The following is an 18,339-nucleotide window of genomic DNA, read 5'->3' as shown; positions in this document are numbered from 1 at the left end:
ATATCAGATGTAATATCAACTGTTCACTATTGTCCAAAGTAGTCAATTAACTTATATTCTACTAAGAAAAATCTATTTTCCAATGATAAGATAATGTTTTAATAATTGAGATTAAATATTTTGTTAATACAGTATTTCCACATTGTTTAAAAACGATCTAGCAACGAGAAAAGCTAGAAAAGGTTAGCACTATCTGCTTTGCCGAACAAGGATAGCAACAGCAATGTAAATCGAATACTGCCATTATAACGTGGACCTCACAATAGGTAAAACCATAATAGAGAAACAATAGCATAAATAGATATCCCATGGTATAGGGCGTTTATGTCGCAACTTTTACTGTTATCTCAAGCCGATAGTCCACGTAGTTCTTTCCCGTGAAGCTTTATAACGCTGGTAGTCTCTTATATTGTGCCGTTCATACACTCTTATCCGGCCAAAACAGTACAAATCGACAATAATCGACAGTAATCGGCTTGAGATGACAGTAAAAGTTGCGACATAAACGCCCTATACCATGGGATATCTACTTACGCTATTGTTTCTCTATGTAAAACCAACTATCTCAACTACTACTCTAGCTTCAACTCTAAATTTACTATACTATTGATTTTGTAAAATTGAGTATGGAAGGCTGGAATGCTACAGTCATATTACTGATAGAGCAACAGCGAGCCTCGTGCATCTAATAATAATTTAATAATAATAATTTCTCTGACTGCCAATGAATTGCAACCAGAGGAGTTCATTGACAAAATATATACATAGTTGTTATATTATACATACAAAATTGCTAATACTAAACTTAGTTCTAATTATGATACCCCACTATAATAATATGTGTCAATAAGAATAGTATTCTTCTTGAATACTATTAATATTGATTAAATTCTATGCACTTGATGAAATGTAGTGAGGGTAACAAAACTTCATGAAGAAAATAAATACATAAACATTTGTTGAATTCTTAAATATTGATGAAATGTTATACACTTGATGAAGGTTGGAAAGTTAACGAGGGTAGCAGCAAAAGTAACTTCATGTGAAGAAATAGATGAATAAAAAATTCACTTACATCACAGACGGTGCAATGGTAGCGCGTCTCGACATGTCCCTTGCAGTGATTACAGGTGTAGACGAACCTGTCCTGACCCTGGTTGTGCAGCTCGTAGAGCATGGCCATTGACGAGAACTTGGCTCGCCGCAGCGACGAGAACTCGTAGTGCCTCTCGCGCGCCATTGTCAGGAACGCGTCACGTCCATCCATCAGGTCACAGTTGATGAATGGGTCCGGGTCTTGGATTGGCTGCAAACCAGAACAATCGTTTTCAAACATAATTGCTTTTCAGGAAGTTATCCTATAGCAATAAATTATCATTTACTAAGTCAAACTATTTTTTTATACGATTTATAATAAATATTTAAAAATATAATAATGAATTTCTATTATTATTGTACTTCTAGTTTATATTTATTTTTTTTAATCTATCAACATTTAATAACATTAAAAGAAGACGCAAGATCATTTTTATGTGGTGTCACCAATTTTGCGTTCTAAACGCTAATATTTTCTACTAGCAGATAACCAGTGCTCCGCAAGGGTCTGTTTAAAGCACAAATAGATTGAATTTAGACAAACTGAAAACTTGACGTATTGAAATGTTGAAGAGCTGCAAATAGGCCTTTAACCATTCTCGATATAAATTATGAATCTTTCAAGTTTATCAGTTAGTTCAGACGTAATGATGACACGTCATTCGTGTATTTTTTTATCCCGTACATGTACAAGCCAATTCTTTTATTTATTATATTACTAGCAGGTAACCCGTGCTCCGCAAGGTTCTATTTTCAAACTTGACAAACTGAAAACTTGTAGAGTTATAAATAAGCCTAGAACCATCCTCGGTTGATAAAGAATCTATATGCAAAATTTCAAGTTAATCAGTCCAGTAGTTTAGACATGATAATTTTCATGTTACAAATAATGTGGAGAATAAAATTGATTTGAATTTGATGCGTCAAACATAATTTTTCTATCCCGTTCGTGTATGAGCCAGCTCTTTTCTCTATTATATTATAGATAAGTTCTTTAACTTGGTGCTAACCTAATAAAGTGACAGAACTCAGATCTTGTTCAGAAACCTTCATCAACTTAATGCCAATCTGACAAAATTGGACTGGTTATTAATTTAGTTGCCAATTTTAACCATCTGTTTCGAAGAGGTAGTCTCTCTAGATTATAGATCTATATTAACATATATGGTATGTATTCATGTCCCATGAATAAAATTTGAACATTAATACTGAAAAATCTAGAAGGAAAATTGAAATTTGGGGTCCGAGGTGCACGAGATTGATATTTTTAGAATCTATGTGCAAAATTTGGAGATCTAAATCATTCCTGTTTTTCCGGTATGCAATCCACAAGTTGACATGTTTTGATGCGAACAAACACAACCCTATTCTCTCTTATTATATAGATAGGTTAATCATCAAGTACCTAATAAGAATACGAATTATTGTTAATTCGAGCAATGATGAATCAATCTAAACTGAATCACAAACTCGTTTATTCTACTATTGCAAAGCAACGACGTTACACACTGAATATTTTTAACATGCTATATATCTGTATCTTTATGTTTTGTCTTACGTATTGTTTTTTCTTTTTAATGGAAATATATATTGATTAAGGAGCATCCGTTACCTACCTGATCAGGGGGATCTGGAATTTCTAAAAAAAAATCTAAATGGCCCACAAATAGACGTAGAGCCATAGGCTACACAAAAGACAAAGACATACAAATAAATAAATTTGAATTGAACAAGGCAATTGGTGCAACTCACAGCGAGACTAGCAGCCGACTGCACAGAATGCAGCCTGATGACAAAGAACACCTCCTTGTGCTTCTCCATGGTGGCGAATATCTTTGCCGACAGATCGTTGCCCGTTTGCGGCGTGTTGGACTTCTTGTTGTTGGACTTTCGCTGGTTGGCTTTCGACTTGTTGGACTTTTTCGCCTTCTTCTGGCCTTTCTTCTTGCCGTCAGGCCCCACTTCGCTCTCCTCCTGCATCGAGTAGATGGAAGCCGCCGCTTCAGCCGCCTCCGCCTGCTTCCGCTTCTCCTCCTCCTCCTGGTCCAGCTCCTTGATCGACTCCTCGAGCACGTTGGGCCAGAAGTCGCCCTCGAAGTAGGGCAGCTCGGCCGCCGAGCTCAGCTTGTCCTCTACGGCTTGCTTCAAGATGTCCTGCAATCGATATCACACCCATCAGTTAGTAACAATTATTACTATTGTGTAGGAAATGTGATTTAAATTATTAGCGATGCACTTGATGAGAATTATATCAGAAATATAAAACAAACATGAAATAACATTTTAGTTAAGATGTAACTCATGCACGAACCGAGAATTTTGAAGCGTAAGTAGCGCTAACTGTTCGCACCCAGTGGTACTAGTTCAAAAGAGATTTGAAAAATGTATGTGTTTAAATGTCGTCTCTTGCTTAATGACACAGAATCACGTGGAATACCGGTTTCAACGTACAAATAAAATCAGCACAGCCTCCCCTATCTCATCAGAAATCTATTTATGTATTATTTCCCTACGGTAGAATGAAGAATGCACTGTATTCAAAACATACAGTATTTACTTATTCATACAATTTTAAGCTAACATAACATTAAGTATTGTACTGAAGTAACATAAGTATTAAACACATCAACACATTCTAAATGGTTTATAAACTATTGCTGTACTCTGTTTTAAAAATTTTACTATGGAATTTATACAGAAGTCGGATCAATGTAAAGTGATAGAAATCTATAATATCGTATTTTCAAGAAACAGATTATATTGCAAAAAATTATAATCGATCATTGATCAAGCATTTTGTAAATAATAAACTTTTTCTAATTGCATTGTATTTTGTTACCTTGTAATCCATGACTATCCTCTCAACAATTCCTTTGTCCAGCATTTTCTTGTACCAGTCCTGTAACCTTTTTGGTTTAGGGATTTTTTGTTCTAATGGATGGCAGTGGAATATATAATCATCACCTTCCGATGGAGGACATGCCCATATATGAGCCATTGTATACCTACGAAAACCAAATTTACCAATATTTATAAATCAATTAATAGATACATTACAAAAATAAAAAAATCATGTCGAGTGATAAGGAACCTGAAATTGGCAGAATGTTGACTATATACATATAATACGATTCGTATAAGCCACGTAGAAGAGCTTGACAAGAACAAGCTAACAATATAAGAGATTGGAAGAACAATCACAATAAAAAGAAACTACTCAAGAGAACTAGAACACGAAGGAGGGACAGTTTTCAATATAAGCTATTTACAGTTACCTACTGTTTATATTATTTGAACTTGATTACCAAATCAGCATCAATTAGTCTTAAGCAGGCTTGCATAAAATGTGTCAAATTTTTATTTTTGATTGAATGACGGTTAAATGACACGATAACCAATTAGAGAAGCGTAAGACGTCTTTAATGGAAAAAGTTGATAGTTTAATATTTTTTTGTGAAGAACACTATAGTCATGCCACACGCTCATGTGCCAAAGTTTTATGTGAAGCATTCCAGATATAGAGGCCTCGACCATACCATCCTGATAAATGAGATCCACGCCAATAAGGTTTTTATTTCTTTTGACGTTACAAAAAACCGATAAACTTCAACATTCACTGTAATGAGACTATTTTTTTTCATTTCATTCATTTATTCATTAGTACAAAATGGTACTCATCATTAAAATAATATTGGAAGAGCAAAAACATGTGAACCCTTAAATATTCCTGTTCAAAACTTAGATTATGAGTTCGAATTGAGGATTGGGCCCAGTTGCACAAAAGCCTGTTGAATTTTAATCGTGATAAAATGCCACGAGAACCAATCCGAGAAGCCTTCTCTGCGAAAATGTATTCTCTGATTGGCTCTAGTGGCATTTAATGTTTAAAATTCGACAAGCGTTTGTGCAACTTGGACTAAGTTACTTAATAACATCAGGAAAGAGCAAGCTTGAGCTTGGGGAAGGAGTTGGCTATTTTAATATGCACAGACATTTTTATTTTTCATTAGACACTTGACTCACCCTAGTTGTTTGACATAGTCGAGGTAGCCGAGCAGAATCTCGTGGTAGACGGCCGTCCGGAATTGGCGCGGCCGGAAGAAGTGGACCGAGTCGAGATAGGCGATGTAGACTCGCCGCGTGTTGGGCGTGGGACACTCGCTGCCGTATTCCTGCACGTGCATGCCGAAGAAGCACACGTCGATGCCATCTATGTCCTCGAACGCAAACAGCGCTTTCGCCCGGTACGGAAACTGCTCCGGCAAGTCTCCGTTCTCCACGAATCTGACACAAATAAATCAACCAATAACGCCAACTCAAGTAGAATACAAAGAATATCTCACAAATTTTCACACAGAAACACGTAACATATTACTTAAGGTAATTTTCAAATAAATAAACTATAGTGAGATTCACGTTATTGATTGATTCTTTATTACAAGTATTGCCAGGTCTTGCAAGGCCCACTGCATACAAACACTACATTTTTATAAGAACAAATTAGCTTTTTCAGAACAGAGAATAAATACGTAGATGATTGGAAAACTTTTCATGATTTGATAATAAATGTTCATATTTGATTGAGATTGAATATTTTGGTAGTTCATTATATTTCTGCACAGCATACAAAAAATTTGGCAACAGTGAGAAGCTATTAAAGAATGGAGCTATCTGCTTCATCAATGTTGATAAGGTACTGAATTTATAACGTGCATGCGTTCATCTCACTATATAACCTTACTCATTATAACTGAATAAAGTTGAACTGAATCTCAGCTCACTATAACCTTAGTTTTTCAAAACACGACATATTTCGGCAATTATGCCAATTGCTAATACCAAACTGTTTACTACTTGATGCAAATTCAAAGTACGTTATTGTGACCCGCAGTTGTTTCAAAATGTCATCAAAATAATTTTATGTGGAGTTTGTGATCCACTCTGACAGTCATCTCAGTCGACAATTTGGGAAAATTTGAAAAGGAGCGTATTCATTCAGAGCATGAGTTCACTCATTGAATTATTATATCTACAACACTATAAGAATACACATTATTTATTACATTATTATTTTATGTAACTATGCCTGATTATTATTATTTCAAAATAGTGTTTTTCATTTCAAGATGAATATCTTTTGTACGTATGTCTAGGATAGATTGTATTGGATAAAGCGAAAAACTCACTTGTTCCTCATGCCAGGCTTAACTTCGACAATTTTGTCGGAGCTGGCGACAATGCGAATGGCCACCTCGCCGGCACCCGCCTCCTTCTTCTTCAGGAAGTTGTTGACGCGCGTCTCGATGTAAGTTCCCAGCTTCGTTGTCGGCAGTCGCTTCGCATTGAATTTGTTCTCTTTCCGTTTCGCACCCTTCTTCTTTATGCAATTATCACAGGTGTAGCTGCAACACACCATATCATCATATATAACATAATATGCCATATAATAACAAGATACCAGGTATAACATAAGATAAACGGTATAGCAAACGATATACCATAGATTGTCAAGTCAAATGTAATGTAATGTGACAATTTATTAAACAATTAATAACCATCCTTGTATTATTACTCTCTATTACACGATTTCGTAGACAAATTATTGGTTCGAAACAGACAGATTTCGGCAGTCGCGCTGTTGTAAAAGGTACAACAGTGTCAGTTTTTTTGCTGCACAAAACTATTGAATGGGGTGGGTCAGTGAATGAGTCACCTATGCATTCCAAAACTTTCTCCCCATCACTCCACTGAGTTGCAGTATCAACCGAGCAATGGTTCAGTCTTTAGGTGTAATTTAGTCGCGACAGTGCATAAGATAGGGAAAGACTGTATACGGAAACTGTAAACGAACCAATAACACAGAATTGATAGCTTTACTTGGTGTACCTTATTGGGCTATGAAATGGTAATTATACAAATGTTCATAGGCGTTAAATAGAGAAGATGGAAAAAGTAATTATACAATTAATTAATATGTTTTGACAGTAAACAGAGTACATAACACTTGGAAAATTGGATGTTGTAAAAATTACAACACGCGACTGCTCGTGTGATCGAGTAAGGCGCGACTACCGGAAGGTTAACAACTGGTTTGGGTTTGACTTTCCAAAAAAGAATCATTCATAGCACTCAAAATCATTTAAATGAGGAATAGTGATGTCACTAAAATAACTCAGCATAGCATAACTTTATTATTTTCTAATAATAGGAGTGAGAATAGGCCATAAAACACTGGTTGACCAGTTGTTCGAATTCATATTGTATTGGATTGAAAGTGTGAATAAATCAACGCAAAATAACCTTTTCATTGAGTATTCAACATATACTAACCAATTCATAACTTACTGATATTTATCATGATTCACTGACAAACCAAATGCTGTACTGAGACATTGCAAGTGATATTGCCACTTTACTCACTATTACTAATCAGCCGCCCACCAATGATGATGAAATAGGAGGAAGTTTGCTCTCAACTCCTCGAAATATGAATTGACTAATAATGTTCATATTTATATTTTATTCAATATCTATGTGTGAATAATTAAACGCAAAATAACTTTTCATGACTCACTGACCATTGACCATTGTTGTACATTCAACTAAAATAACTAATAATGAGTGAATGAAAGTACTCACCCCTGAGGCCAAATGTTTTCCATGTGTAGAACGCATATCTGATGTAGCTTCCTCCCACACTCCATGCATTCAACGAAAGGCTCTAATTCTAGATGATCGTTTTTCATCTCCTTAAATTGTTCTTTTCTAATTAAACTGAAATAAATAATCAATTTATTAGTTGAAAGCACACAATAGTTGGATATTCAATGTGAATTTTCGAGTTATAAGAACTAAAAATATAACCTTATTTGCACTATCAAGTATCACAATTTGAGAGAAACAGTTTTGGAGAAATCCTTTTGATTCTCTCCCAATCATTGACTTCATTATGTGTTTTTGTAAATAAATAAGTGAATCACCTAGTTATTCATACTATCCCAACAATTAGATAAATTAAACCTAGACTGATCAATCCTTGATTGATTCAATCAAGGATTGAATCACCTAGTCATTATTCATACTATCCCAACAATTAGATAAATTAAACCTAGACTAAACTAAAAATAACAAAAGAAAAATGAAAATAGCATTATATTACAATGAAAATAAAAAAAATTAAATAAGGTTAAAAGAATACATTCTAAATCAATCCATCCCATCACATAATGTTTACGAACGAAAGTGAATCAGTCAGTTTGTTACTGACTGGAGTTGATTTCATTGTTGAAAAAATGGGTGACTTGGGTGACTCAGTAAGAGAAAAAGTACAACAATTATAATAAGTGGCTGCATTACTATATATCAAGTTAGTGTGATAACTTCATGAGTTCTTGAAGGTCAAGAAATTCGCACCTTAAAATATTTTTTAATACTAATATTATAAAATAATATTTTACTTCATTTATGATTGTACAGTATTTTATTTGGTTGATATTTTGCACCTCAACAATTGATCTGACCATCACATTTCTTCTCTTATTTCTAATTGAATTGGAGAAACTTTATAATCTGTATAGGTCGAGATTTGGAAGAAATATCCGTGTTGCCAATTTGTACGAGATTTCAATCTTTTCATGCAAGACCATCTGACAGGATGTATTCAATTCGTCAACACAGCCGATGCAGAGTTGTCAATTTGAATACATACAGTCATATGGGATTGCATGAAAAGATTGAAATCTCGTACAAATATTGGCAACACGGATAATTTTCAACTTATTTCATAGACTAAGTGGCCGGTTGGACAAAAACCGGTTAAATTTTAACTTCTTTCCAAAAACACCTTCTCTGATTGGTTCTCGTGGAATTAATCACGGTTAAAATTCAACTGGTTTAGTTGATTCATTTTTTTGGACTAGAAAGTTTGTGTGAATAAAGTCATCATTTCTACATAACATCTTGACTGAATATTCTAAATTAGGGATTAAAGTAGTTTTGGGAGAATTTGACTCTTGTTTTTACCTGAATTGTTTGTATTTTACATGAATAAAATTAAAATTTGAAAGAGGAATAGTACAAGCTAAGCTTAGTTTTCCTCTGTCAGATTTAGATATCTATTAATATTGAAATAATTGTATTGATAAATGAATGATTGATTGAATAAATAAATGTGAAACTCACGTTTGCGGCTGCGTCGGATCATCGCCCAGCGTGACGGTATCGCCCGGGATGTCGTTGAAGCACTTCTGACAGAACGTGTATCTGTCGGACAGAACACCATAACTTCGTATACTGCCGGTCACATCGACAAGGAGCAGGAGCAGGCAGCAGTCAGCAGACACAGGCACAAAGCACAAACAGCAGGCAACAAGCAAGCAGAGTGCAGTGCAGTGCAGAGGCGGTAACAAACGCAATGGGTGAGGGTGAGCTTATCGTTAATCGCAGTCAATTATTATAGAAATCTGAGTAAAATTTCATGCATTTGTACTAACCAGCCAGATCCGATTTTGACTGAAATGAGATTTGGGTGACGTTGAAAACAACGTTCTTCAAAGCTCTACAAACTAGAGTTTACTTTAGTTTGTTGTTAGTAGACGTTGATTGAAATGAGATTTGGGTGACGTTGAAAACAGCGTTCTACAAACTAGATTTGACTTTGTTAGTTGACGTTAGTTTGTTAATTTCATTAGTTGACATAGTTTTTGTTTGAAAACAAAGTGTAGGTTATAATAATATCAAATCTATTCTCTCATATTTCATACAAAATATAGAACGACAAGTTTACAAGTGAACAAGAAAATATACGACTCACAAAAAGTACAGTGAGTTACTGGACTTTGTTCGCGTAAAGTGTTATAGATCAGACAATATATTTAAATTTAATTCCTTTATAATTTCAATTTGTATTTTAATAATGGTGAAGATGTAGTGAGTGATTAAAAAAAGATCAAGAAATAATTGTGTGTGTCAATGCCAGCTACAAACAACATAATACACTGTTTTATCTTTGATTTTCACAATTATCCAATGAATTATTAAAAACGAGTTAGCTGGTTAGCACTGGTTAGGTGTTATTACGTTTCTAGCAAACTCAAGTTGAAAACATTTTCCATTATTAGGCTATTGGAACTTATAAATTATAATTTTTACAAAAATAGAATCTATCAGAGGTTAATAAACAAACTAAAACTGAAAATCTTGATAATTTTGTCATGTTAGTGAAAGAACAGAAATCGAGGAAAGTCAAGCAAGGAAGTGCATGGGCAATTTCTATATTTTGTCATAAGGAGAAAAAAAGCATGTGTGAATTATAAGAAAATATTTGCATGCACATTCTTCGAGGGTGTTGTGTTGTAATATATTACACTATATTAGAGAAATTTATATTATACTTAATATATACTATGTTAATTTACAAATCTACTGTTCATTGAACATAATAGAATGTTAGTGTACATTCATTAGGTGCAATGATAATGAAATTTGAGGAATTTTCAAGCCCTTCAACTATTGCAACATGCTACATGATAAAATTGCATTCTTATTAGAAGTATATAGTTTGTTCAAGTATTACGATACACACAAATAAAAAAGGTCAGTCTAATTAATCAGATAACCTAATTTTTCAAGATAAGTTTCCTAAATTTTTATCCATTTCATTTAAAGAGATGGAAACATTTCCATTCAAGAATTTATGACACCATTCAAGATGACAAAATTACTTTCACTAAAACATGTATATCTCATATTTAATATAATTATAGAATATTATTTTATGGTTAAATAGGTCAACTAATGTTGTGTGAACATAACAAAAACTGTAAAAGTGATAACTAAGCGTATATTCGATTTATGTCAGTAGGTTGAAGATTCAATTTCGATGCTCATCAATACAGCATAGACTGAAAAATCTATACAGTACATAATACAAACAGTAAATATGAACTTTTCATTCTCTGATAAAATAATAATTCATATAATTGAAGATTTACTTTTCAAGTTGTAAAATTAAAAATATAAAAAAAAGAAATAATCGACGTGAGTGTTGAATATAATTGGCACAAACCTGTTCTGGTAGCTATAATAGAGGGCATCTCTTGGAATAGTGCAGAGCTGCTTGCCGTAACAGCATAGCACGGGAGGGTTGAACGTGTACTGTCTGCCACAGCAGTATCCAAGCGACTGCATCACTGGGTCTATTTCTTGTTCGAAAACTTCTGACAACTGAAAAATAACAATTACAAATACACTATAGAAGCTAAATTCAGAACCTATCATATAATATAATAGTCAAGTTTTTCGGAAAATAGATTGAATTCATTGTCTGAATGAATAAATACATTTGAATTAAGCTTGTTTGAGAATGAAACATGATTTCAAGGAACGCTAAATGACAGATGAATATCAAATTTCAACAGTCTTTTAACCTAGCTCCGCAGTGCAGGCTGGATGCTTGTCTGACTCGGACTAGGCGCTGAGACAGCAAGTAATAGCAGCGTTGGTGGGAATGCGAGCGAGCGGCCGCAGTAACATCTTCCACCCAGCAATGGTCGGCATAGTTCCGCCTAGCGGACAGACGAAAGACCAAACCAGTCGGTTATTTGATCCCTCCAGCCAGGCTCAGCCAAGCAGCCGAGACAATAGAACAATGGAGTGACGGTCCTATTCGCGTTCATCAGCAGTTTTCTTTCTCATGACTATTTTTATTTTTGTGTGTCAATAATAACTCCAGTCACCAGTAAAAAGTTTCCAGAAACGTGGTGTACTACCATATTAATGACTTTTCATGATGATTTTTAATCATTTGAAAATATTGTTGACATTCCGAGCCTTCAGGCTAAAGTTGGGGTCGCTGAGAACGAATCTGCAATCAGAATTTCTCTATCACGAAAAATAACGAAAAAAACCCAGCTGTTGATCTTCCGGAAACTGTTAACAGTCATCCTGCAATGCGGCCGAAACACTTCCAAGCCAGACACCCATCTCAAATGACAACAACGCCAAGCTGTGAGAAACCATCCGGCACTGCGGCGCTAGGTTTGGATCACTATTTAGAAAAACGTCCAAGTACGGAAACTTGTAAGGGAGAAAACATGATAGAGCGACGAAGGTAGCTTCAAGCTTGAGAGTGCTGCATTTAATGCGTGTAATTCGAAGGTGACATTCAATACATTCAACACTCTCAATCTTGAAGCTACCTTCTCCGCTCCACCACGTTTCCATTCATATTAATCACTCTAATATAACAGCCTCACATCAAAACTAATTATTATTGATAAAATTATGGATTCTAAAAAGCTTGTTAAAGTATATACATTTCGATCGTATAAATTGATACAGAGTGGAGATAAATGAGTTCTTGAAAAGTATCAGAGATCTCAAAAAATAACTATGGTGAATTTACTTTGAGCTGTCTGCATTTGTCGAGAGTGGGAATCATTGATGCTGACAAGGATCTCATTCAAGATAAATATAGCATCTATCTCTATAGAACTTCTTGATAGTTTAATCATATAGAATCGCGTGTGAGTGAGAATTGTGTCTGTGTGAGAGACAACACTCCCCCCAGCTATTGCTGGCAATGTTTCAAGTCGTTTACTGGTCAGCAGGTATATTGATTTGTGTAAGTTACAGAGATGCTTTCATCACAAGAACATGAAGTAAAATGACACGGCATATCCAATTGTGTCCAGGATGTCTGTCTGTGTCTACGCTACAAACTGTGGAAGGAGAAATGGGTTTCTCCTCATCATGTTAAAAGTAATATCTCACAGACTTTAGTACTCTTTTAATTTATTTGATGACAACCAGTTTTTGGTATTCGTCCCATTATAAAGTGTCCAAATCTTCTAATAAAATCAATCAATCACTTTAATAAATTGAATCGTAGGTTAAACGAGAAGAGCGTAGAGACTGACCTTTGTACAATATTTATAAACACGCGAGGTCTTTCGATTGAATAGCCAGGCGTTGTCGAACATGAGCCAGACATCGTCGACATACTCCCAAGGGTCCGAGTACTGGCCGGTGTCAAGCTTGCGCTTGATGGTGGACAGGTCCATTGGTCGCTCGATCACCTCAAAGTACTTGGGAATGGCCAGCAGCTGCGGGTCCACCGGCTGCCGGAACGGAAACGACTCCGGGTCTTGGCGGAACAACTTCTCCAGAGTTGGCATTAGCGCCTGCCGCAACTCGTCCGGTTTGAATACTGAAAAACGTTCATCCATTCATTAGTCACATTCATCATTTACAGTTACTAGACTTGAATTCTATACTAGGTTCTGGGAGCCGAGAGATGTGAATAAAAACGAGTAGGACAAGTAAATACTTGAATGACAAGTAAACGCCAAAATTGAAGTGAATAAAACAAGTATTTACTCTTATTCGCGAGTGAATACTTGAGAGGCTAGTAAACCCCCGAAAAATGCCAATTTTGGTGTGAATAAACGTAAGTAAATACTTCTGTATGGCTGCATTTATGAACCTGAATGGTGTGAAACGTTATAGAAACCGGCGTTATAAAGTCCCGGACTATTACGGTTTGAGAGCGAAAACGTAATTTTCTCACTTCGCACTTTCTTGATGAAAACACTGATGCAAGCGGTGGAGGATTAACTGCAAGGAAAAAGATGGCAAATTTTCTAAGAAACCTTAGTGATCCAAGATTCCAAAGTGGTGTTGCCAACGACATGGGGGTTGAAAGAGAACATTTTGAAGTGTATTGAATAAAATAGTGTCGAAGACTGAAGATTGGATTAAATTTTCACGCACTATTGAAGATATGGATCAGGCCAAGGCAGATTGCGCTTCAAAATGGATAATTCTATTGAAAATCATATAACCTAGTAAAAATCATACTTGTAGTATTCCATAATTACGAACTTTTAGAAAAATAGAAAATCGTCAGTTAGCTTGCCATAATTATGCTAAATATAAAAAATAACAATCAGCTAGCTGAAATTTCTTTATGATTTGGCAGTCTTTCAGTGAAAAAATTGTTCGAAAATTAAAAAATTGCATATGAAGCTCAATTTAAACTGGAATAATAAAACAGCAATATACTCCTAGTATATGGTATAAATTTAGTGATCTGCACATTTTTTGAATGAGTTTTTTTTAATATATTGCTTTTGTTTTTATAGGTACTTTCAATTCTGTAAAATATACAGTACATGGATACTCACAGCACTTGCTCTTCTTTTCACCCCCTTGGATAGGTTCAGGAACTACAGCAGGTTTGACGTCAATTGCACGATTAGCAGACATTGGCGATTTTGGCTCTTCTTTAATTTGATGCTCTTCTGTAAAAACACAATAAGTTCAAATTATTTTAGATATAGAATAATAATTTATTACAGGTTGCATTTTACAGATGCTTATGTTATAAAAATTACTACTGAGATGAATTTTGTGAAACTACTGTAGTTGAAATAATTCTTAGATTTACAGGAAGTATAATTCAGACATTATGTTACCTTATAATTGATTACAGTACACAAAATACAAATAATCATTTTGTGAATGAAATATTTTACTGTGGTTGTAGAAACCAGAAGAGTTCCTTCACAAAATCAATAACTTTTTGAAAGGGGGTAAATGATTATGCACAGCCTTGAAACGAAGAAAAATATAAGTAAGTTCACGCATTACTACTTTTGTATTGAAATTAGTATTTTTAATACTATTTTAAAATGCTTTTTTGACGTGATATGCCCATGGATCAAGAGATATTTATTTATTCAACAAGTTTACGAAGACTACAGGCAAAGACAAAAATATACTTCAGTGTTATCAATCATTTAAATCAAGCTTATATCAATGAATAATTGAAGTTGAAGTTAATTAACTAAGTAATAAAATAATAATACAGTAAATCATGTTTAACGGAAAGAATAAACTGACTATAAAGTAAATCAGTATCAGATAAGAAATAACATGGAATGATAGCGTATTGAAAGATGAAATCTATCTAGATAACTGGAATTTTTATAGAATGTATGTATGTAGGCTACCTTTGATTGTTTTGGAATCAGAAGCGTCGTCTTCATCCATGGGTTCAGTCTTGATCTTGCCTTCGCCGTTGGCCATGCCCTTGCCGCCTTTACCACCTTTGCCGCCCTTGCCACCCATGCCATCGCCGCCCCCCTGGCTGGCGTCATCCGGGTCCTCCTTGATGTTGGGCTCGCACTTGCCCTTGGAGGCGGCACCGGCGGCCGAGGCCGGGGGCGGCGAATCGTCGTCGCGGGCGGCACTGATCGCAGCCAGCTGACTGGAGAACGACGACGCCGATCGCGACGGAATGGTGTAGGCCTTGCTGGTGGCGGCGGCGGCTGCGGCTGCTAGCACGGCTGCGGCTGGAGAGGGGGTGGGGGCGGCGACTGCGGCTGGCGACGGCGCAACAGGACTAGCCGAAACGGAGCTGGGTCCTGTCGCGCCCACCGACGACAACTGCGGTGCCTGCGGTTGCTGCTGCGGCTGCGGTTGCGGCTGCGTCGGCGCTTGCGGTTGAAGTGCTTGTTGCGGCTGCTGCTGCTGCTGTGACAGCTGCCCCAGTTGCGATTGTGTTTGCTGAGGTAATCCTGTAACTAAAACATGCACATTGTTAGCAAATCGTACACAAATAAACACTAACAAATACTCAAGTAAGTATGCAATTGAATTAAACATTTACAAAAAAGTATGTTCTTTGCTTAGAAACTCAGAATCTATTTCATATCCGAAGTTATATTTTTAATTCCCACTTTAATTCAAATTTATCATTCCAAAATAACGACAAAACTATAAATTTTGAATTTTGGTGTTTGAAAAAGATAAAAAAAATATATATATTTCACACAAATCTCTACTAATTGACATTTTTTGAGTAGAATTAGGGCCAAACAACTGTCAAAAAATTGAGACTATGATAAATTATAAATTTAAATTCCAAATCATATTCAAAATTCAAATTGAGACTGACCAGTGGAAACAGAGGAGACGACCGGCGTTGTGATGGTAGACTGCGGGGGCGGAGGCGGCTGCGAACCGCTGGGCGAGGGGAACTGGGGGGCGAAGGCCGGCGACAGCTGGGGCGCGGGGGCGGTGGTGATGCGCCCCTGCTGCAGCTGGTGACCGCCTGCGTTGGGGGGGAATTGACTAGTGGTGGACGGTGGGGGCGGCACTGAAGGCGGATTGGAGGTGAACGGCGAGAGGCTGGGGCCCACGCTACCCGGGCCGCCTTGCGCCTGCGCGAACGGCAGGCCACGGTTCGGAGGTGGGCCTGCCACTGACCCAGGTGGGCCTCCGCCACCACCCCCGGCCGGAGAGTGCATCGGCGGCCTCTGCTGCTGCGGGGGCGGTGGAGGCGGCTGAACGCATTGCCGCTGCATGTTCTGTCTCTGCTGTTCCATCTGCTGCTGCTGTTGTTGTTGCTGCAACATCTGCTGTTCTTTCCGCTTCTGTCGTTTTTCCTCTGCAACACAAACATTCACAATTATTCCTTGTCAAAGTGATCTCAACCTTAGAAAAATGCATGAACAGATATCCCATGACCATGGTATAGGGCGTTTATGTTCAAATTTTCACTGTTAACTCGAGCCGATAGTCCACGTATTTTTTTCGTGAAGTTATGGGACGCTGGTAGTCTCTCATAAGGTGCGGTTCTTACACTCTCACTCGGCCAAAACAGTAATAATAGACAGTAGTTGACAGTAATCGGCTTGAGTTGACCAAAAATCAGTTAGAAATTTTCGTTCAGTTAGAAAATGAACGAACTATACCATAGGATATCTTCTTATGCTATATCTTCTCTATGTATCAACTAAAGTTTGTTATTTGTAATGTTTCTATTGGTTCACCAACAATTTCTGTTTTAATAGAAATTTCTCTAGTCGTGGGTACAAAAACCAGGGGTCTATTGCATGAGAAAATACAAACTAATAATATTTGTGGTCAGCTGGTAGTTGAATTATCAATTAGAGAATAAACATGTTTGAAAGAGTCATGAATATCGTACGGATTCAGAAGTAAGTGGATGGAGGAGTAGTACATGATAGAAGATAAGATCATTTAAAATACAAGATGAATGAGATTAAGATTAAGGAATTAAGCAAGATGAATAATAGCAACAAAATCATGACTCACAGGAGACTGAATTCAGAAAAATAACCGAGAATAAAAGTGAAACAAAGTCAAGTTACTTACCCAGTTCTTTTTGGATCTTGTAAATTTTCTCTGCCAGCAGATGATAGTACTCGGACTGAAAGCAAGATAAAAAAATGTCAATCGCAATAATATAATGATATCAATAAAACATTATTTTAGTATACTTGAACCAATTTTCCCGATATTCATTATTTCATTTTATAGTAAACGGAAATAAATTTGCATATGAAGCATTTATCATATTCAGTACAGAGATTAGAGATTTGAATGTTCAATGCTTGAATCTATGAAATTCTATACAAGTTCTAAAGATGAAATATTGTACGTCAAATTAATTCGACAACGTATCTAAGTCCACTCTAATCTTTTCAATTGCCGAAATTACGTCAATCGAGTGTTTACAATTAAGATTTACAATTGATTTATTAAATATTATAGCACTCCTTTACATCCCATAAGAAGAGACTATTCAAGAGTAATATGATACAAGTTTCTTGCTTATTGATTTACAGATTCTATGTCAAATCGCAACTACAATCACATAATTGTATTAATAATGTACAATTATTATCAAGTTAAATCCTCTACTTAATGCATAATACAAATCAATTCCTTTCAAGACTATATCGATAAACTACAATAACTCAAACTTGAAGATAGTTACCCTTGAGTTAGCCATTTCGTACATGTCTCCTTCAACTTTTCGCGCATAAGCTACAAGATTGTGCATTCGTTTATCCAACATCGCTTGAGGATCTGGGGTAGGAAATATTGCTTGCACCCTGAAAAACAAATAACAGTGACTTAAGCAAAACACACTCTCACATTACAACTTGTTGAATTCAAACACAATCAATTTACAGTATAATACTAGTAGTTCTGCGAACAGTAGACCTCGCTCATGAATACAACTTTCAATCTAATGAGAAGGGCCAGTACAATAAGTACAGAATATTGTGAAGATTTAGCCATGTCATCTATTATTTTCTCCATTGAAAGTGCTAGAGACACTGTTTGAAGGGACACTGGACTTATCAAGGAGGTACCTTTATATCAAATACATACTAATTTTACCTTTTAAATGAAAAAGACTAAGAAATT

The 18,339-nt window shown here is 36.0% G+C and overlaps 1 protein-coding gene across 2 annotated transcripts in view; it reads right to left on the bottom strand.

The window, feature by feature from the left end:
* Nucleotides 1-18,339, bottom strand: part of LOC111053021 (CREB-binding protein) — a 50,843-nt gene that overhangs the window by 9,821 nt on the left and 22,683 nt on the right. Inside the window, exons 12-25 of one of the 2 annotated variants that reach the window (XM_039423299.1) lie at nucleotides 17,903-18,020; nucleotides 17,278-17,332; nucleotides 16,055-16,546; nucleotides 15,108-15,680; nucleotides 14,280-14,396; nucleotides 13,014-13,303; nucleotides 11,162-11,319; nucleotides 9,277-9,387; nucleotides 7,735-7,869; nucleotides 6,282-6,497; nucleotides 5,119-5,379; nucleotides 3,935-4,100; nucleotides 2,848-3,249; nucleotides 1,076-1,306 (exon numbers count right to left, since the gene is read on the bottom strand). In XM_039423299.1, the coding sequence (XP_039279233.1) occupies nucleotides 1,076-1,306; nucleotides 2,848-3,249; nucleotides 3,935-4,100; nucleotides 5,119-5,379; nucleotides 6,282-6,497; nucleotides 7,735-7,869; nucleotides 9,277-9,387; nucleotides 11,162-11,319; nucleotides 13,014-13,303; nucleotides 14,280-14,396; nucleotides 15,108-15,680; nucleotides 16,055-16,546; nucleotides 17,278-17,332; nucleotides 17,903-18,020 (3,325 nt within the window). The remainder of the gene's footprint in view (nucleotides 1-1,075; nucleotides 1,307-2,847; nucleotides 3,250-3,934; nucleotides 4,101-5,118; nucleotides 5,380-6,281; nucleotides 6,498-7,734; nucleotides 7,870-9,276; nucleotides 9,388-11,161; nucleotides 11,320-13,013; nucleotides 13,304-14,279; nucleotides 14,397-15,107; nucleotides 15,681-16,054; nucleotides 16,547-17,277; nucleotides 17,333-17,902; nucleotides 18,021-18,339) is intronic. The other variant, XM_039423300.1, reaches the window with a different exon arrangement.

The sequence above is a fragment of the Nilaparvata lugens genome, chromosome 3 (genome assembly GCF_014356525.2).
Source record: "Nilaparvata lugens isolate BPH chromosome 3, ASM1435652v1, whole genome shotgun sequence".
NCBI classification, from domain to species: domain Eukaryota; kingdom Metazoa; phylum Arthropoda; class Insecta; order Hemiptera; family Delphacidae; genus Nilaparvata; species Nilaparvata lugens.
The sequence above is the reverse complement of the archived record's forward strand: the minus strand, read 5'-3'. Positions and strand labels throughout refer to the sequence as shown.